Raw genomic sequence first — 22,323 nt, 5'->3', positions numbered from 1 at the left:
CATGGATAAATGGAGCTGACTCCCTTGCTTGAGGTGCTGGTTTGTTTGTGCGGACCGGTGGGCAGTTGTCATTTTTGGTTTTCCCTTGTCTTGGCTTACATTTGGACTTGTTCACACGCTGCTGGTGAGCTGACAAACATGCATGAACTGTTCTTTAGTTTGATTAAAAAATGTGTTCTCTAGATTAAAGTAATGTGTGGTCTCCATTTTTTTGTCCTCTGAGAGAAGTTGTGATAAATGAAATTATGTTTTTTGTTTTTGTGACCTAAAAATGAGATATTTGAGGAAAATTCTGCTCCTTCACTGCTGTAGCTCCACTCTGCCAAGGCTGGACTGTTACTTCTGATAAATTCAACATAAATGTGTCCATGTTGGCTCCTTTAGAACTCACTGTGCCGCCTGCCTGAAGCTACTGTCACTTCTTCTACCATGATTATTCCCAGTGTAAATCAGGCCCAGTGTCTTCCTGCATGCACTCATAATTTTGCTCAATAACCTCAATCTTCATTTCCATGACACTGCTCAAAACATAACTGTTAGTGTTATCCATGAATTTTTAAATGTGTTTTTGTTTTGTTCTCCATGTGCAGAACTGTCAGTGGCAAGGTGTTTGAGCTTAAAATCCTTGATGTTGATTACTCAGACATGATGAACATGCACAATTATGCCAGTATGACGATGAATTCATTTTGGTATTTTGGGTAATTTGCGTACTTTTTCCTGTCCACTAACTAGTTAACATTAGTTTGTTTTGTTTTTTTTACACTATTTTCATACGAATATAAAAGTGCATTAACAATCCGCACAACATAGGCTGCCGCTGCACAGTATGAATTAAGAATACAATTAATACTATTTCAGGCCATGGTTCTCGACTGGAAAAGGTGGTTTGTCCTCTCCGGGTCGGTGGGGAGATCCTGCCTCAGGTGGAGGAGTTCAAGTAACTCGGGGTCTTGTTCACGAGTGAGGGGAGGATGGAGCGTGTGATCGACAGGTGGATCGGTGCAGCGGCTGCAGTGATGCGGTCGCTGTACCGGTCCGTCGTGGTGAAGAAGGAGCTAAGCCGAAAGGCGAGGCTCTCGATTTACCGGTCGATCTACGTTCCCACCCTCACCTATGGTCACGAGCTTTGGGTAGTGACCGAAAGAACAAGATCGCGAATACAAACGGCCAAAATGAGTTTCCTCCACAGGGTGGCTGGGCGTACCCTGAGGGATAGGGTGAGAAGCTCAGCCACCCGGGAGGAGCTTGGAGTAGAGCCGCTGCTCCTCCGCATCAAGAGGGGCCAGCTGAGGTGGCTCGGGCATCTGTTCCGGATGCCTCCTGGACGCCTCCCTGGGCAGGTGTTCCGGGCATGTCCCACCGGGAGGAGGCCTCGGGGAAGACCCAGGACAGGCCGGACGAACTATGTCTCCCGGCTGGCCTGGGAACGCCTTGGGGTCCCACCGGATGAGCTGGAGGAGGTGACTGGGGCCAGGGAGGTCTGGGCATCTCTGCTGAGGCTGCTCCCCCCACGACCTGACCCCGGATAATGCGGCAGAAGAAGAAGAAGAAGAAGAAGACTATTTCAGTCTCTTTTCTCAGTGAAAACAAACACGCATAAATGCAAATCACACAAAACTCTTACAGTGTCAGTAAAATGTATTTTTCTCCTGTTTTATTCATGCGCAGTTGGTAGTTTTCACTGGCACAGTTTTGCGTAATCACCTTGAGGACATGAAGAAAGTTCTGCTCACAAAGTGGGCCTCACGTTGCCAGAGGCTACGTTAATAGAATCGGAGTGTGAGCTACTAAACTTGGCACACTTCACAATGTGAAAACCTACTTCTTGCCTCTTTGTTTTCAGCCATAGTTTTGTTAATGGCAGTGCAGTCATACCTTCAGGAAAAAGACGTTAGGCATACCTCAGACATGAGTATTAATAAAACTTTTATATAAAATTCCGTTACATAACTAAATGTTGAAGCCAATCAAACATCTCTCATTCCTAGGCCGAAATCAAGAAATGCATTAGCAGCCCATTGTATGTAACGTGCACTTAAAAAAACAACAACAAAAAAACAGCAAACGCTATTACCCACATATTTCATTGATGTTAAAATGTAAATCATGTGGAATTTTTTTTTTTTTATTGGGTTGGGTTAGGGTTTTTATTTATGTGAAGATTATTTTCCATCATTTTCAAAATATATTATTGTATGTTTTCTAGTTCAAGTAAAAAAAAGTTTGTATTGCTTCCTCTTATTAATTGATCTTTTGACTAACAGTGTGTTGAGTAGCGTAAAGCAGCAGATAGGAGTACATTTTTAGACAAAAGAAGAAAAAGCATATGTCAGAGAACAATTAGGTGAGCTTTAAGATAATGAAGAGCAGGGGTGAGGCTAACGAGCAGATTTGCAGCACCTGTTACTGATTGAAAGGATGGCTTCAGGTGTGCAGCCAGGAGGGTTTCACAGTGATTTTACATTAATCCTTTGTACTTAAACCTTTGACTGTGAAATTACTTTATCTGTGCTTTATATTTGCTGAGGCTGACAAATCACTTAATTTGGCCCAAATTGGTGCATGTCCAGCTGGTCAAAGTTTTAGAACTTACTGCAGAACATGTTCTTAAACAGGGTGATTCACCACAGAAATTATAGACACAAGTGTTTGACACATGAATCTGCCACGCAATGTTCTGGTCATTGACAATGTATCTAAACTGTCCTCTTCATCAAGCTGTTCACATGTTTTAGCTGTTGGGTTTAGTTGAATGGGCCTCAAAATTAGTTTAGCGTATGATTATATTGTGTAATGGTCAAAATGTTGTATGATGGAGAATTCTAGTTTCCAGATAATGTGTTAAGATAATGTAATAAGGAGAGTGGACATATTGGATGTACACTGTTGACCTCAGACTTTCCCCTGTTGAGTATTAACTGTATTTAGTTATGGGGCAAAAAAAAAAAAAAAAAAAAAAAAAAAAGTTACATAAATATAAGACAGAGACATTGAGATTTTATTCACAGTTTACTTACATTATAACTTATTAAAATAAACATTATTTCCATCATGCTTCAGGAAAAAAGACTTATTGTATATATGTATCAGTAACATATTTCCATTTTTCCATTCATTTTTATGTATTTGTTTGAGCATTTAATTTTTTTTTTTATTAATTTGCACCACTGATGAAATGCTTCAAATGCTCTGTTCACCTTCCTTCAGTCACCGACACGGTCAGCAAGCAGGAAGCTGCTGCCGCCAATGCAGCGTGACAGCTGCCATTTGTCACACTCTCCACTGCTGCAGGGACAACACAGAACATTACACCTGTACGAGCGAGCGCCTTAGCACAGGCCATCTGCCGCTTTTACAACGGGTGTTCCAAATTAAAATGCATCACATTTCTGCCAGAGCAAGTTAACGAGTCAGAAAAGGGTGCTTCATCGGCTCGAGAAAAATCAGTGTCTCCAGTAGATGGCAGAGTTGGACAAACACAGGCCCCCACCCGATGTAGAAAATCAGAATCTGATCGGGCAGGACAGATTGTTCTTAAGGTTGCAGTGATTCATCATGAATTGTTTAAAGCATAGTTTTTTGTTTGTTTGTTTGTTCGTTTTTTAAAATCTTGATGAGAGATTAATATTGGAATGACCGCTAATGGAGTTGCAGTTTGAGCCTCTGATTTTAAAAGCTCACAATTATAATCGGAACACAGTTAATATAGTTTGGTCATGCCCTTTGAACTTTCTCTGAAACAAAAATCATTTTATGTTATGTAGAATATTAGTCCCAAGAGGCCAAGTGGTGGGAAAATGGAAAAGTTTTGAAAATGAAAAAGTGCAGATTATGGAGACGCTACTTCATGCAAACCTGGTATTTGTGTCTATAATATGGCTTTTATAGCAACTCCTGACCTCTAATCCAATGCACTGCTCGTTCAGAAAGACGGTATACTTAACAATCTTATGTAACCATTTTTATATTCAGTTTAAATTACTCATCTTAGCCACTTGTGGTGTCTGTAAATGCGACTGACTGCTTCAAGTGCTCTCTATCTCTATCAATATAAACTAACTGCATTCATCGTGAGGATTTTATTGCCAGATGAGATAGAACTTCCTGCTTATGAGCCTGTAGCCCCTCTACTTCTGAGCTAAGAGGAGCACAAGTGCCCACGAATTGACCCATGTCAGATTCAACAATTTATTATATTAATAAAGTCAAACTTGACATTGAGAAACTAAAGCAGGAAACTGAAGGTGACTAGGTTAGCAGTCAATTATTCACCATCAAAGGTATTTTTCATTTCAGGAACTGAAGCGGGGCCCCGCATAAACAGGAGAACAAAACATGAGATTATAAAGGGATGAATAATAAAGGCCGAATGAAACGTGGGGGGATAAACGGTGTGTTTTGTATGTTTATGAAAATATGTAATGTATCTGCTGTGTGATCGTCTCACTCACAGCCCAGCCGGCAGTGGAATAATGATAGAAGTCCAGTAAAGCTGGGAACCACGTTATTGCGTGGGACAAGGTGTCAACTGAGTGGGCAAGGAAGTGGGTGAAACTCCACTTAACTGCCCCAAAAATGTGAAAATATGTTTTTATGATAAGTAAAAGCAAAAAAAACAAACAAAAAAAGTTTAACTATTCAGCCTCCTCCTCCTCAGGAGCCACAGACAGACCACGACTACTTTACACCCACTGACCAATTACCGACCGCAAGTCATTGGCAAAAGCATTTGGGGTTGAAAATACCACCAACAGGTAACAGCGCTGAAGCAGAAACCATTTGTATTTGACACAAGGCTGTGGTGCGGCTCTCCGACTGTGACACCTTTGCTGTTAAAGTGTTCTAAAAGGGAGTGACATTTAATTATCCAGGCTGCTGCATTTTCTGCAGCCTAGTTAAAGTGCTGCTAGCCTTGAGAGAACAGTAGTGCACTCTATTAGATTAATGTAAAAGATTTTAAAAGAGCAGAATATTTTAACTAAAGACAAGATATTTCTATTGAATTTAGTGAAATGTATTTTCAACATTGGTAAATTGTAAATGGACTGCACTTATGTAGTGCTTTTCCAGCACCTTCACGGTACCCCAAAGTGCTTTACAAAGGCCTCTTGTTCACCCATTCACACACATTGTGTTGCACATTGCAGTTGTGGAATGGCACAGTGGGCGACACGGTGGTGTAGTGGTTAGCGCTGCCGCCTCATAGCAAGAAGGTCGTGGGTTCGATTCTGGGGCCCGGACCTGAGACCTTTCTGTGTGGAGTTTGCATGTTCTCCCTGTGTCTGCGTGGGTTCTCTCCGGGTTCTCCGGCTTCCTCCCACAGTCCAAAAACATGCATGTGAGGTCAATTGAACACTCTAAATTGTCCGTAGGTGTGCATGTGAGTGTGAATGGTTGTTTGTCTCTATGTGGCCCTGCGATGAACTGGCGACTTGGGTGTCCCCTGCCTTCGCCCTAAGACAGCTGGGATAGGCTCCAGCAGACCCCCGTGACCCTGACCTCGGGACTAAGCGGGTATGGAAAATGGATGGATGGATGGATGGAATGGCACAGTCAATCCCATTCTGGCCCTGAAGTGGCATCATTGATCATCCTGAGGAAAACAGGAGTCAAATACAGTGGGTCCACGTGGGCTCACCATTGTTTTGAGGTACGGCATGTGAAATAGGTGACTGTCTCACTTTCTAATTCAGAAAAACGCTTTTGGCAAGAGGGAACTCCACTCCAGACACTCCAATTTACAGAGTGCGTGACATCTGAATGGCACTTTCAGACTGGGAATGTAGCATGCAACATACAACATGCATTCAGCCTTTGTAACACGATCACAACTGTAAGCAATAATATCATTTAACTTGAAGAGTAATTCATCACATCACCATGATTGGAAATATTTTGTTAAAGTTGGCAATGCATTTTTTTATTTTTTTTTTATTGTACCGCTCAGGCAAAATACAGCTGTGTAACTGAGCATCTTTCTCCTTTTCAACTTGCCTAGTAATTTACACACAGTCCCTACCCCCAGTGATGCAAGTCACTTCCTCTCCCTCTCTGTCTCTCTCTCTCTCTCTCTCTCCCTCCCTCTCTCTCCCTCACTGTCTTTCTCCGCATGGCTGTAGAACACAATATATAAATGCTAGGGAGCACGCTGGTTTCAGAATTAAGGGAAGGGGGGAGAAGGAAAGAGGGAGGAGGAGGAGGAGGAGGTTGTGATGGAGGAGGAGGCAGTAAGAAGCCAAAGACACAGTGGAGGAAAGTGTGTGTGTAGCACACTGCCGGCTGGCTTTTGAGAGTGAGGTGAGCGTGGAGCGGCAGGACCAAAACATGAGGAGAATGGGGATGCGGTGAGGACGCAGCTTGACTCTGTGCCTGATCAATAAATAGAAAAAAGAAAGAAAAAGGTAGATCAGTTCATAATAGAGGTGTTAGACAGGACGGCTTGTGGGGCGGTGCTGCTCTGCAGGAGAGGCTGGACTGCAGCCTCCTCTTCAATCTGAATCAACCACCAGGGTGATTTGTGATACAAAGACTTGGCCGCTCACACCTCGAGGACCTGTGAGGACCAGGACAGCAGAGTTGGAACTAGCGGCGCGCAGGAGAAAACCAAGAGGAAATCCAGTCTGTCAGCGGGAGCGGGAGTAAACAAACACCCAGGTATGTCTGCAGAGCAGAATTAAAACATTGTGGTGTGGACAAAGCAATGTTTGCTTGTGAGTGATGTTTTCCTTTCCCCCAATGTTTTCCTCTTATTGTTATTTTTTAGCGTGCTGAGTATACAGTAAGTGTTTTGCCTGTGCAAAGGGTGGGAGGGAGACTTGGCGGTGTAATAACGGAGCAGGACACTTGTCACCAAGTGTTAGGCAGTGACAGCAATCACAGTCAGTGGGGTAACATTGGATGGATGGCGGTGCAACCAAAATAATAGGTGCCTAAATGCCCCCCTCCCATTCCCCCTTCACAATTTGAACATCCCTAGATGAAGCTGACGGGAAGGGTGAAGGCGGCCTTGTCAGGATGTGTTTGTTTGAAATGTATGTGATGACTCAAAGCTTTCAAGCAGCAACCCATGCTGCTCTCCTTATTTAATTTTATTTTTTTAGAGCGTAACTACAAAGAATACCCTCATTTCATGGCATCTTCGCCTTCACAAGGATTGTCGCGGAACCAAAACAGAATTTCCCGTAAGCACTGGGAAAGTCTAACATGTAAATTTAAAGGTGGCTTGCACAGAACGCCAGCGAGCCTCCAGTGAAATGACGGTGAGCTTTATTTCTGTGTATATGGAGGCACTGTTTGGCACATGAGGGGCTGGTTCCAAGGGTAACTGAGATGTTGGAGGACAGGCAGAACTGGATGAATCCGGTGAAAGGTCACTACCGGGGTCGCGCCTTGAATTTTATCACGCTAATAAATTATTGCCTGCACTGTCAGACATGAAGAGGGGGCATCCGTAGAGCATGTCTGAAATGCTAACGCTAACAACATGGCACTTTTAACTGCAACACCTACCCCCACGCATCAAAAGCATGAACTGATTGCCCTCCCTGTCTCCCACTCAGTCACGCCCTGTCAAGAAAGTTTAAAAAAAGGAGGCTGCAATTCCCTTTTGTCTTATCTCGGGTGCACAATTGATTCGCGGCAGCTCTGCTTATCCGTCACTTCTTTGCAGCGCCGGCTCCTTGCCTTGTTTCAACTTGTCCTGCTGACTCATGGATATTGTTCCACAGCGCCTCACATGTAAACTTTTTGTTCCTCTACTTTACTTTTTAGACGGATGTAATGGCGCGGAAACGTCACCGGTCTCTCCAGTCATTAGACTTTTGAGCGACTCGCACGAAGGGAGATGGGGAGACGAGCGGCCGACCTGACAACTTCGGTTCCGATTTTAGGCGTCCCGGCGCTGGTCGGAGCCCGTTGCTGGAGGACAACGGCGGGAGAGCGGAGCGGAGGAGCTCTGCTGCCGACGTGCGGGCCTCAGAGCAGTGTCGGTGTCCAGACGTCACCTGGGATCAGCGGTCTACCTATCCAGCACGGCGCCGAGCTAACTGGTGTGCTCTCCAGACCGTCTGGTTACGTGACCCCCGACGGCTACATTGCCAAGGAAACCGAGTACAAGGAGGTGTCACTTTTAACAAAGTGTGACAAGGAGAAAAGGGCTATTTTGAAACTGAAAAGTGGGGAATCAAAGACCAAAAAGGAAGTGACTTTTAAGGCACCCACCTGCGGTCGGAAGAGCGTCAACGGGAAGTACTGCTATGCCAAAGCGGTCAAGAGCAACCCGATCTTCACCTGCAACTTCAACGGTGTCAAGCCGAAGCCGAGAGCTGCGCGCTACACCAACGGCAGCGTGGTCGACTCAGAGGCGATCGGCGGGATTAGCGTGGAAAGCACCGAGGTGGACGTGGTGAAGAATTCCACCTCTCATGACAAAAACCAAACGAGGCTGCAGGGATTTTATGTGGAGAAGACTGAAAAAACGCTCCTCGTATCCGCTGGCCGAACTTTACAGATGCCACAGAAAATTTGCAGCCACTGTGGCGGGAGGCAGTCTGTCATCGCTGTGGGGGAGAAAAGCTACAGCGTCGACCCTTGTTTGGGAAAGAAGCCCCAAATCGAGAGAAACCTCCAGTCGAGCCGTCACGAGATCTCAGAGAGCGGCGCTTGTGGGGACAAGAGGTCGGCCGCCGGCGACAATCCAAAGCTTTTATATCAAACACCAAAGCGTCGAGAGACGCCTCACCCCGCGTGCCCGGTGCACTCCAGGACCCACCTTGTACCCTTGCTGCTGAAACACGGCGTCAGCGATGCGACGTCCGCCCAACTTTACGCCAGGGCTGTCACTATCACTCAAGCGACTATCGAGGCGAGGCTGGACGATCCCGGAGCAAAGAAACCTGCACCGCAGCCGTCACCAGGGGGCAGGATCCCGCGGCCAACCAGCCTCCCGCTCACTCCTTACATGGCCATGGCTACAGAGCCGAGCGAGCCCGGCTCTCACATACAGCCCAGACTCCCCCGGCAGCACAACGTACCTCAGAGCGTGTGCGTGTCTGTGCACGCCGTACCAGAAAATACCCTCCCACCACCCCCACCGCAGTCTGTGTACACTTCGGCTGTAGGGCATCGAAACACATCCGTGACAGAAATGCATCAAAAACGTGCCGCGCTACCCGCAAACGCTGGTGGTACTCGGCGCGAAATCCAGAGCCTGAATCGCACAGCGCGCCTCAATGCAGCCGCACATTTGCATTGCACACCACGGAAGACCGTTACATGTTCTTCCGTATCGCTGGCGGACAACCCTTCACACCCCAGTCATCCTCTGGAAACGGCTACACAACCAGTGCCTGCAAGTCACCCGAGTACTCCTTCCAATCAGGGCCAGAAGCCATCTTTACACACAGATGGGGGACCGACGGCGGCTTTTGCTCATGCTGGATTTTTCACCCCCGGCCACGGCGCATGCGCACCGCGGCAACCTGCCAGCACCACTGTACCGAGGAGACCTTTGCAGCACAGCTCCATTCAAATGGTTCTTACCCCCACCAGGCACTCATGCGCAATTGCGCCGAACCTCTCCATTCGGCCGAAATACTCCTCGTCTGAACCTGTGCTTCACGTTTCACCGGCGCCTCAAAGGCATATTCCCGACGCAACAAGTCTCCGAGACTTAAAAGTCGGGTTGTTTTCCGCCGTGGCACCCATATCGGCGTCCATGTACAAGAGCATTATGTGCAAAAACACAGCCCTCAGGAACTCCTCAGTCAATGTGAAAAACTCGTCGCCCACGGCCTCCCCCTCTTCCCTGGCACTGACGGAAATCCCGCGGAGCATCACTATTTCAGGTACCATTTCGTTTCGGCCGGCAGATGAGGCGCAACGCCCCCCCCGACTCATTGGAGGCAACACAAATCAGCTCGGTCCCACACGGTCGCCAGGCAGCGGCGAGCAAACCAGTGATAAATCTGCTTTATACGGCGTGGTTTCCAGTGCGCAGAGCAACTCCGCAGGAAATAGAGCTGTGGTGTCTGAGGCGATGGGCTTGTCAAGACAGCACAGTGTTGGCGTCCCCGACTCGGATAAATTCATCGCTAATCTGATCCACAAATTGGAGGCGTGCGAGTCCAAAAGCCATGAAGATTCTCATCCCTCGCAGGTCGACGGTCATCATGGCGGCATTCCCCTCATTAAGTCGAGCGGCTCCTGTCTGCAGGGTTGCACAGACACACAACAGCAACAACAAAAGCCTGTGCTTAGTCAAGGATTCAGGGAAAAGGAATGCGAGGGCTGCCGCACCGCCTGCCCACCGGTCCAAACATTCCAGGGGCAGGATTTGACTTATAAAAGGTTTGCGGGGGTCCCATTAATGTGGCATGCAGATGTTGGCGACGAACAGAAGCATGGCAATAACCCAGCAACCTTGGAAGGAGTCGCGCCAGGGGCTGTCGGTTTATCACCACAAAACACCAGACCACAAGACGCCGATGCCACGTCTGGGACTGTGGCGTGCAAAATATCCAATTCAGATCCTTCATTGTTACCACGGCCACACACAGGCCTCCCCCAGGTGCCACCCTCGGACAGCAAGGCGGATCTCTGCGTGCGCCCTGGCCCCGAATGCAACTCGGCTCGGCCGTCGTCAGCGATACGCCCAGTGTCCCCTCCCCGCCCTCGTCCCTGCCAAGAGGAGTCAGTGGTCGGGCCACAGTTGAGGCCCCGCCCCCGGCCATGCCCAGAGGACAGCGGTGCGGCTCACTCGCACCCGGCTAATGCAGCCCTGCTGCTGCCACCCTCCCCGCAATGCTGCGAGTCAGCGAGCCTGCAGCAGAGGCTGGAGAGCGTGGAGGCCAGCCTGGCAGCCAACAAGGACAGGATCACTACCCTGCTTAACATTATCCATGACCTGGAGACGTGCCACTCGCCAAGCAGCGGGTAAGAGGTCGGGTGGGTCTCCGGCTGGGTGTCTTTAACAAGCAGCCTCCGCGCTGTGTTGCTTACAGGGACCCGGATATTCGTGTTTTCAAATGACAAAACAAACTATTTGAAAGAAAACGGTGCATAAACATGGATAATGAGGTCAGTTCATGGGGACGAGTGTTTCATAGAATCGTAGGACTTATCAAAAGGAGAATAGAAAGGCATTGAAAATCTATGTCCTTTAGTTCGAACAGCAACATGAATGCAACCTCTGACAGGATAAGTAAAAGCAGTATATAATAAAATAGTTACAACTTTTGACCCTCAGGTATACATATAAAGGGATAGTATGTATATTACACAATACCCTACACTCCACTCAGGCATGTCAAGTTGAGTCTGAATGCATTTATCAAAGGCACTTTGGAAAAATATGTTTTTGCTTTGACCTGTATACAAAGGGAGTCTTGTATTGAAAGCTGACGTGGCTTCGTGACAAACTAGTGAAAAAAAAGTGTCTTGTTTAAATTTTAAACATGCTAAAGAACGTCTAAGTATTTATGCATATTTCATAGGGGAGAAACTGTGCTACGACGTCAATGCCGCAATAGAAAAGACCGAGCAACAGGCTCAGGGTTTTTTTTATAATTCGACGGAGTCATCTGCATATCAGCCTGTATTATATTCTGGATTAATATCAATAGTTATTGAATAACAGCTCATTTATTTGTGAACTAAATAGATAGCATTGACAGATGTACTTTACTCATCCACGTTACATCAACCTAACAAAAACTATTGTGTGTGCAACACAAATACTTACAAGAAGTGAAAAAATATGTGTAAAAATGACAGCACATATACAAAAAAGTTTGTTGACAACATTAGAAGGCCGGCTCAGTGCAAACAGGATAAAGATCAGGGGTTGCGGTGCAATGATGCCTGCTCTGCACACAGCAGCTAACAGGTCTGTGTGACAGAAACCTACTTGGGCATTTCAAGAGGGCACATCTCAGCAAGATTTATTTAGCCTTATTAACTCTTCTGGGAAAAATAACAGGGATTAAAAAAATGCCCTCTGGGCACGTGTCTCTGTCAATCATTCTCATCTACTGCAGCACACTAATAAATTGTGACCGCCTCTAGGGTCGTGTTTCAGAATAACCAACTCCCTGATAAGGCACCCGCATCGCACATAATGCACCTTACGGAGCTCTTTCCTGCCAGCAGCAGTCCCTGTGAATGTCAGAGACAGAACTAGCGGAGAATAATAAATAGTGAATCTGAAAGAGAGATTCAGTTTGCAAAATTGCTTCTGTCTACCACTGGAATTTTAATGTTTTTTTGTTGTTGTTTTTATGATCTCAGTTGTTACAGCTACAAAACCGGACAAGATCTGAAAAACTGCACAACCTGCCAGAAGACGGCATGCGTTGTCTACAGGTGAGGTCAAAGCGGAACTTTAAGTTCGGATCCAAATTAAATTAGTAACGAGTGATTAGAACTGCGCTAAAAAAAAATAAAATAAATGCATTGATACACAGGCTTTACGGAGCTTTGGGTTGCAGCGTGGAACCTTTATTTGGATGTTCTTTCATTCTCTCATGTGCTCAGTGGACTAGTGGGACAGAATTCATATTCAGTGTTGTACAGCACGAAGACCATAATGTATAGATCAAGTCAGGCCTGTACACACCAGATGGCAACTTTTCATGCCAGCATGACAGCTCAAATGCACTGATACTGGAACTTAATCTGATGGGACAGAGCAGCAACAACCAAAAGGACAAATGATCAGTATTGCTTTTCCATAAGCAACACAGTTGTTTTTCACTTTATTCCAGGAAACTCTAACAATAAAGGTTTATTTCAAGTTCCCTTAATGGTTAAAATATGTAATGCATGAAGATCAATGCGCCATTTTAGTTGGCAGGCAGATATTTGCTCACTGGCTCCTTTGATAACATCTCTGTAAATGAATAACATAAGGTATGACCCCTCTCACTTAATCTGAGTCATCAGACTGTTCTTCATCTTCTCGCTGTGCACACACAGGGCAAACCATAAAATCTGTTGGAACCACTGTCACATTCTGGCAATGATACTATGTGACTCAATCCGGTCATTCAAGGCATTCTGGAAAAATTGGAGCCAACAATGACAAGCGAGCGACTCCAAAGAAGTCATCATTATTGAGTCACCATGGTTTCTATACATGATACGGGAGATGATAGAATTTGGAGGCACACGAATTTCAGAATGATAAAAAGGCCCAACGCATGAAATTTATCTCATTCACTCATATCATCCGTTATGAAGCAGTCATTATCCCTAAAAAAATAATGAGAGCAGTGGTCCAATTTTAAAGAATTTAGCAAGTGTATAGCAGCAGTATTGCAACTTTGGTCTTAGTTTGCAACCGTCAGCTGAAACACTGCGTCAGGAAAAAGCAATACAAAAACAACACAAACCCAGAATTACTGTGATGGGGCGGGGGCAGACCAAGCGAGGCTAAGAAATCTCAGTCTTCTCATTATCTCTTGGGGAAATTGCCTCTGGGTCCACAAAGCAAATCCCAAAATGCTCTTTATCTTGAAATATTCAAAACATCCCACCGATCTACTTCATTTCAAATCTCCCCCTCTTTGCATGACAAAACAAAAAAAGATGTTGCTTGAGTTGATTTTCTGACTGGCGCGTACCGACATCTGAGCGAGTCGGTGATAAGGGTGTTCAAACAGGAAGTGTGTGCACCTTCACATTAAGAACAAAGACAGATGAACGGCTGGGAAATAGAGACCAATCCAGCACTCCGGAATCTGAGCACAGAGCTCTGCACATGAAGAGAATTACTGCAGCCACCAAACATGACACCTAGCAGATAAAGAATCTATTGTGTCGACGTGAACGTCCGCCGAGGTGGACTTAACGGCAGTTTGTTCATGTGTCTCCCTTTTCAGCGTGGAATACGACTTTAGGCAGCAGGAGAAACTTTTCTTGGAAGTCCTCAATAGGTCGGCCAATGTGGACCACGCCCATCACCTGAACTTCAGCCTGCTCAGGCGTGCTATTCTTAAGAAAGTGACGAAGTCAAAGGTGAAGAGCAAAAAGCTGTGCAAGACCCTGTTCAAGTGGCTGCCCAGGAAGATCCAGCATGTCCAGACCTCCCCGACACAGTGTGATATTTAATAGCCATAGGCCTGTGTAACAAGTGACCAGCAGACGTTGACTGTCCTTTGCTGTGATCTGTAGGATTACTCCAAATTTGTTCCAAACTGCATCCTTTTGTACTAGAAGACTACATATTTTGTGCCAATTGCATTTGCACTCAAAAGCCAAATCAGTGACGTTGTAATGCCATAAAGGAGCGAACTAGTGTTACCTAGTATTAGCATCCACTAGTGCCAGCGTTGGCGGAGTTAATACATGTGTGGAGCATGTCAGTCAGTGGACAGTCAAGTCTGCCTTATTGGGAGCTGTGTACGGCAACAAAACCAAGTCAAACTACATACATGACTTTCTTCTTCAGACACATGAAATTAAAGTTTTATCATTATTTTTTGGACAGGAAATGGGTTTTGTCTGTAATGGCAATTCTTGTATGTTAAGTTTATCATTTTGCAAGAACACAAAATCAAAGTTTTGTGTTTTGTTTTTTTGGGGCTGGAAATGCACTATACGGTCAAGTTATTCTTCCCTAATGTTCGCTAAAGATTCAAGGCATTTTTTTTATCTGTATTTTAATCATAAAGCATTGACAGTATTGACAAAGGCCCCGTTTGCACTTGGTCATTTCATGCGTTTTTTGCCGATCGGAATACGAAAAACGCATGAAATGACCAAGTGCAAACAGTCCAAATCCGTTTTGACATCCGAATACCAAAACCACCTCCCGAGGTGGTTTTGGTAGTCGCATTCGTCACGGACGTGCGAACAGAATGCGAGCTCAGTCCACATTAAGGACCGCCTACTCCACTCACCTCTCCCGTGTACGTACTTGGTCGGCGCCCCAACTTCCGCCGTCGTCATTATAAAGTTACAAACAAGAAGCCAAAACAAATCATTTTTGTTAGACTCGTTTATTAGCATGCTAATAAATTTCATTCCGCATTAGCGTATGTTGCCAGCGGAGCAGCGGTCGCAGTTTCCCACATTTGTGATTAAATGTGCGACGTTGCATCCGAAAATAAAGTCGTCACCACTCTGTCCCACCAGTCGTTACTCCTCGTTCGGATCCATACGAGCTGCAGTAGAATTAAAACCAGTGACTTGATATAGTCCGCAAACAGGAAGTTGATTCTTATTTGCTGTCATGTAAAACTCGCCGTGGTTTTGCGCTTTACTGCCCCCAGTCGTTAAAAACGGAAATGACGCATGTTGCATTTGCATAGGTTCGGAAGGGGGGGGGGGGGGGGGGGTGATGCGATCACAAATGGCACGCTCGAGACGCATGTTAATGCTACGTGCGAACAGATGCTTCGAGATCCGTTCTCGTGATCCAATCATCCAAAAGAGTTACAAGTGACCAAGTGAAAACAGGGCCAAAATCTCACATGTGGTTTGATGCAGTTTGGTTGTCATGCATTGTTCCCAATACAGCATACCCAACTGTGCATGTGTGACTCACAATGTCTCTATACTCACATTTATGAAATGACAGCCGTACATTCTGATCAGGCATTATTGTTCTATTGTATGTTTGGTTTATGACTGTCATGTTTGTCATCTTTTTGAGAAGTGGCAATAGTACAAACAGGCTAAATTAAAGCACCGCCTCTGTTGAGGGTCCTGCAGCACACAATAATTCCAGTTTTGCATTGATTTATACCAAAGCAAGTTGCGAGTGAGATCTGAAATACAGCAACAGTCTGTCCCCGGAAGGTTTTGCTGTAAAATTATGAAGCAGGGGCGACACGGTGGCGCAGTGGTTAACGCTGCCGCCTCACAGCAAGAAGGTCCTGGTTTCGATTCCAGGCCTGGGACCTTTCTGTGTGGAGTTTGCATGTTCTCCCTGTGTCAGCGTGGGTTCTCTCCGGGTTCTCCGGCTTCCTCCCACAGTCCAAAAACATGCATGTGAGGTCAATTGAACATTCTAAATTGTCCTTAGGTGTGCATGTGAGTGTGAATGGTTGTTTGTCTCTGTGTGGCCCTGCGATGAACTGGCAACTCGTCCAGGGTGTCACCCTGCCTTCGCCCTAAGACAGCTGGGATAGGCTCCAGCAGATCCCCGTGAGCCTGATCTCAGGAAGAAGCGGGTATAGAAAATGAATGATTGAATTGTGAAGCTGAATTTTGCCCTGTGTGTCATGACACTAGGTTAGTATCATTTGTAAGGATTGAGCACTTTTGCATCCCAAAGCCAATGTTTTTGTTTTCTGTTGTCAACATGTCTGTCTACACATTTAGCTAAAGACATTTGAAGATTGCTATATCTGGGATCTTATCTTTGCACTTATGACATGAATGCACTACTAGCTCAAAGTTGTACATTCCTTCCCCGATTCTCCTTTAGTTAGTTTATTTTCACAATAAATGTGCAATATAAAACTAACCTTTGAATGGAAACAATACCATTCAAATGCAAAAATAAAGTAGAGCTTTATGAAATAATTTGTCTATGAAACTGTTGGACCTGAGCTTTGCTAAATTCCGAGCAACATAAAAAGACGAAAAAGAAAACTTCCCTTTGTACTCTTTGTGAATGGAATAAAGAACATTTTCCAGTCAAAGCACCGAGTTGTTTTTTTGCATCTGGATTTCCGTCACTGAAAACTGGCCGTGAGACGTGAGGGAGAAGGCGGGAAACATTCATTATGCCTCTACCTATTGTGCCCATGGTCTCCAAATCCCCAATCAATCTGCACTTCATATGAAGGTTCCTCAGTAAAACAAAGAGCTGACGAAAGGTGCCAGCGAAGCGTGAGTCAGGTCCCAAATGTCTCTTTGCACATGAATGAAGCTGCGGACGCAGCAGCTGATACATGAGACAGAATCCTGTGGACGGTTTCACAAAGTACCAATACAGGAGGATTAGGAAATATATAAAAAAAATAACGTATTTGAAAAATAAGCCATGCAAATAATTGTCAGTCTGTTTTTTGTTTTTTGATAGGAAATACTTTAATGGAAATACAACAATCAATCAATCAATCAATCAATCAATCAAATTTTATTTATATAGCACCTTTCATACAAAGGCTTGCAACTCAAGGTGCTTAACAGAAATTCAAATCAAATATTAGTGAAGATAAAAGAAAAATAGAGCAAATACCATCCACCCATGTCCTCCCAAATCACATACAGGTGACAATACAATTAGATGAAACAATAACCTTAAATCTGCACCAGCCACTTTCATTGTAGTAGCTCATGAAATGGCTGATGAATTTCAATCTATTTAAACTCATGCAGTAAATGTAGTCACAGTGAAAAAAAAAACACCTAACTGTAGCTTCTGAGTGTAATTCAGGTAGGCAGGCAGGAAGCTCCAATACACCACAATGATTTCTGTCAGTAAAAAGGATCCTTAAAAGTTGGAACAGTGTCATTAAATCAGACTCTGACTTAATGGCACAATGACACAATGGTGTTTAATAACAACCCCAAAGTGCGTTTTGGGTGAGAAATTAAGTGGCAGAAAGGAGGTTGACCTTTCACATATAAAAAGGTCATTGCGGCGTCATTTTATGCTGTCAGACATTTGTGAGAAATCTTACTAAATTAATTTCTCAGTTTCAGTATCGCTTTAGCCCTCTGAAGGTTTGATGTCCGTCACCTTATTACGCCCAAATGCAGTGGCAGTGGGTTTTATGACACTCCCTGAAGGACGTAGGCTGGAGGAGTGAGACTGGAGAGCAGACAGATTGGCTGACGATACGCCCAAAGACAAACTTCATTCAGTTTTCTTATTAAATAATCCTAAATTCTGATTTTATTTTTTTAATTTTTTTTTTTGCTAATGCAGTTTTTTTGAAAACAGACGCATTCAGTGATGTAACACTTTTAGCATTTTATCAAATTGTCCACAATATCTATACAAGGTTGCAGGAAGCTTGGGTTCTCTAGGGATGGTGATTATAATTGGAGGCAGCTTTCCATTCAGTCGATTTTTTCTTATTACATTATTTATTTACTGTATTTATCTTGAGTTCATAAGGTATATTCATGCTTTACCGACGGTGTTACCACCTAATTTCCTCACTTGCCATTCTTTTTCAATAAACCTTTTTCACACATGTCCTCAGCGATACCAAAGCAGGATGTGTTTCTTTCAAGCTACACGGATTCAAGGTTGCGCACCTGTTTCACTGTGCAGTGAAACAGAGGGGGATTTTCTTGGGTAGCGGTTGGAATGATCCACCGGCAACATGCCTGCCACCATTCAACCCAACACCACAAATGAATTACAAGGATGTAACAAAAGAACAAAACGACAATGTACCCAGGGGCGTTGTGCAAGGCAAATTTTTGGGTGGGCTGATGTCTATTGAAGATCAAAACCACTTTATCCTCTATCCTTTAGATGAATAACACACATACCTCGATTCCAAGAGATTCCAGGTAAAGAGAATCTAAACAAAATTTAAATAATCTTCTAATGTAATGGCTGCATGCCCACACAATACAGAACTTTTAAAAATCCCGATGTTTTCTACCCACATTGGCCACCCATCCAAATCCAAACACTGCCTCAGGTCTTACTGTCCCCAAAAATGTTGTATCGTTTTGGTTTTTTAGCCTTTTCAAAGAAATTATGTTTAAAAGCTTTATTTTTCCCAACATGTGTTGCTGCCACATTTAAAGGGCACCTATGATGCTTTTCAACTTTTCTGAGCTTTAAAAACTGTTACAATGTTGAACTCTATCGTCAAACGATCTCGATATCGTCAAATAATGAGGTTCATGCGTTTGGACGTGAGCCCTGCAAATTGTTGGGCATGGTTCTAAACGCTCTGTTCACGGAGATTTTTTCAACACTGGGCACGGAATTACGTAATTGTGTGCCGGATCTCCTTTCATGGCCAAGCTCTGGCACACTCTCGGACTGGTTCCGCCCTCCCCCACTCTGCCCCGGAAGTGATTCCGCAATGTGCTGCTCCAAGAAAATGTTTTTTCGGTGTCAGGGAAATTAAAAAATATTAAATAAAAAATACCGAGCGACTACCGAAGCACCAAGGACCACAACCGTCGGAGTGGAACGAACAGAGAAAATGTTGGAGGTTTGTTCAGCCTAATGCGGATGCGATGGAACACCGGGTTTGGTCGGCAATGGGAGTGAGACGGGCTCAACTCGGCCCCCTGGTGGACGACGAGAGAATAGTCAGCCACGGCAATACTTGAAAACATGTATGAGGACTGAGTGTATTGTGACCTCAAGCAACTTTAGTTTTAAGACTACTTGCAACGTACAACCGCTGAATCGTGCTGATGAACTGTTAGCCACCACCGCTAACTCCGTGCTCTGCTTGTTATGTGTGTTGTGTTCGCTAGCAGCGAAACTGAAGAGGCAGCGATTTTGACTGGCAAGTTTCGCTCCTTATAGCGATGTTCACGCTGCCAGCATGGTAACATGGGTTGTATAGAGCTCTTCCTGCTTTGTGCTTGGTGTGGACGTAAGTTGTGCAGATATTCTTGTCTAATAATAAACGACTCTATGACTGAAGTGATCGTTTCAGCGTACATATTTTCTCTGCTACGACAGTGTTTTGATACAAGTCAACAGTATGAAACCAAATCATTCCAAGCCCTATTAAAATGTCTTGCAAAAATACAAAACAAAAATACGGTCAGTACACAAAGTAAAATATATTTCCGGGGACACGGAGGGCACAAAAAACGTCCAGGGACCTTCGGTCCGCCTTGCGGCCGTAACTCATCCCGCACTGGGTCCGTATGAAGCTGGATTAGCCGGTAAACAGCGACTAAAGGGTGAAGCCTTCACGACGGTAAGTGTTTACATTGTGCCTGTTTCGTAAAGTTTGCCGTTTCCTTTTCACTCCCGCACTGGCAAACTGAGAAAGTGAGGCTCAGCAGTGACGAAGAGTGTGACCCCGGGCTGGGGGTGGAGTGAAGTGCAACAGAGCGTTTTCCGGGACGCAGTAAATACGAGGAAACGAGCCGCGAGATACGCAAATCTAAAAAGCTTTCAGCGCGGAAAATCGTGCGTTGCTGCTCTGGAGGGGCCAGATATCAAATACAAAAGCCCGAAAATTAGTATAATAGGTCCCCTTTAAATTCATTTCATTGGATCTTGAAATGCAGTTTAATGCTTTTCACTTTTCTCAAGTGCCCTGCTCAGAGTGGTTTAAATTTTTGCTGTCCACCTTTTCTTTCCCTTCTCGGTTTCCAAAAGTTTTTACCATCCCCAGGCAGCCAGTGTGTGTGTTTCCTCTCTGTGCTTAAGAATCCGTTATCACTTGTTTGTTTTCTTCTGTTTAGACAGATAATTAGATTTTGACCATCACACCTTGACGTCCTGTACCTTCAGATTTCAAGTTCAGAATCTCGCATGTTCATCTTGCCAAGCTCCAGTCGATGGTGTCCTCACTCTGTCTTGCTATTGAGTGCCCATACAACCTCAATTAGCGTCAGAAGGGACTCCTGCGAGGCAAGCTGCCCTTAGAAAACACTTGAATAGGCCAGAGGGAAGAAAAAGCGGTGGCAAGTATTGCCCTTGTTAAAGCTGCTACTTTTGCAGGTTTTTGTTTTTTTTTCAAGCAGTCTTTCATAGGAATTCCTTACTTTTTCTGTAGATACGTTTTTTTCACTTTACTACTCGCTTTTGTTAAAGGTGACATCTACGGTCACCCTTCACACCATTAGGAAGCTTCTAGCAGTTGCTACTGGTCTCAAATGGCGATATAAATCAGATTGGTCCTTGATTGGTGATTCAACCAGATTCCTATGAATAATTTTAATGGGCTCTTTCCCTTATTGGCATGCAAAACAGTCCGTTAGGCTAGAGAAATCTGGTGCATTTTTGTCCTTTACCCCATCAGAGAAGTTTCTACATGTGCAGTGACTAAACCAAGTTCTCATTTTCTTTTTCCTTGTGTTGGTAGTGGAAACGTGGCAACCAAAGTCAAGTCAAATTTCATTTTGTGCAGATAATTGTGCAATATTGTCATACATCCAGTCCAATCCCATTTTTTAATAATAAAAAAAACAAAACTTTTTTCGTGCCAACACAAGAAGTGACATCAAAAAAGGAAGTTATGGGACCACAAAACTTTTACTGTGGCCCCTGCTGGCTTGTTTGACTCGATGAGGTTCTGTGGTTCGCTGATGCACCTGCCGGTGTTAAAAAAATAAGTGCCAGCGCTGAACAATCCTGCAGCAGAGGCACTGTGCTGAATATCAGAGCCAAAGATGAATGCCTCTGTGAAACAAAACGTAAAAGGTTCCTGGCAGCTTATTGTACGCTCCATATTGGAACACATCTGTCAGAGTGGATGAAACAGCTTGTCATGCAGGTGAACGGCCAAAGTGCAATGTGTCAGTGACGATTACTTCCATGGTATTAGATAACCACTTCTATAAGGCTGTAGAATAAGAGGTATAAATTGCACGGCAGTGCAGAAGAGAGAAGGCACATTTTTAAGTATTCCTAGTGTGGTTATGTAATTCTGAGTGTGGTGCTTCTTTTACATTTTGCTGCAGCAGCGAGTGTGGCGCAAAAACGCGCTTAATCAGCCCAGTCAACAAAAATGTAGCTTCAAATATTTAGCCCTATAACAAATGGACAGCTTTAAACTGATAATCCCCGCAGGGGAGCAGGAAGCATCCATCCTGCCAACACTTTTGAAATCCAACAGTGCGGCTCCAGTGTGCCGCCCGTCAGTCGCCACCCAGCTCATTATTTTGGTTCACCGGCCCGTCTGGTTCCGGTCCAACGGCTCTGGCTGCCACGGAGAGAATCTTGCATCGCTACTGGCTCACGGGCCCAAAGTTGCTGCCACCACCTGAGCAGAGAAGAAGAGTGGCTGGAGAGCTGAGGTGAGACGGAGGCGGATGATGTATGGAAAGTGCAGAGAGGAGCAGAAGTTAGCGTCACCGCGCTTAAGATGAAAGTCCAGCGCCGCTTACTGCACACAAAGAATTTAATAGATAAGAAAAAATAATCCTCAGGCATTTTTGACGATCTGTTTGAAAAAAAAAAAACTCACACACACGCAAATGCTCCCAGCAGTCAAAATGTTTTTAGTTCAGCTGTGAATTTAAATGATGGAGAACACACTAGTTGATGCAAATATAATTCCAGTGAAAGGTGCTAAAATAATATCTGCTGTGTAAAGGTTCTGCGTCATTGTCACGATAAGGGACAGTGTGTTCTTTGTTGCCCCGCCCCCTCCACTCGGACTGCTCCACCTTCCGTGGAAGATGTGCACCTGATGCGCCTCAGCA

At 44.8% G+C, this 22,323-nt stretch overlaps 1 protein-coding gene across 1 annotated transcript; it reads left to right on the top strand.

Annotated features, from left to right (window-relative positions):
- The first annotated feature begins 6,215 nt into the window (after window positions 1–6,215).
- LOC142884561 (uncharacterized) lies at window positions 6,216–15,308 on the top strand. Its single transcript, XM_076020279.1, has 4 exons — window positions 6,216–6,657; window positions 7,774–10,935; window positions 12,289–12,363; window positions 13,881–15,308. The coding sequence occupies exons 2-4, from the start codon at window positions 7,847–7,849 to the stop codon at window positions 14,107–14,109; spliced, it is 3,393 nt and encodes a 1,130-aa protein (XP_075876394.1). The 5' UTR covers window positions 6,216–6,657; window positions 7,774–7,846; the 3' UTR covers window positions 14,110–15,308.
- The last annotated feature ends 7,015 nt before the right edge of the window (window positions 15,309–22,323 follow it).

Source organism: Nelusetta ayraudi, unplaced genomic scaffold (assembly GCF_046127955.1).
Source record: "Nelusetta ayraudi isolate G7.1 ecotype Tasmania unplaced genomic scaffold, CSIRO-AGI_Nayr_v1 ptg000011l, whole genome shotgun sequence".
NCBI lineage: Eukaryota > Metazoa > Chordata > Actinopteri > Tetraodontiformes > Monacanthidae > Nelusetta > Nelusetta ayraudi.
This window is presented reverse-complemented; position numbering and strand designations above follow the sequence as displayed.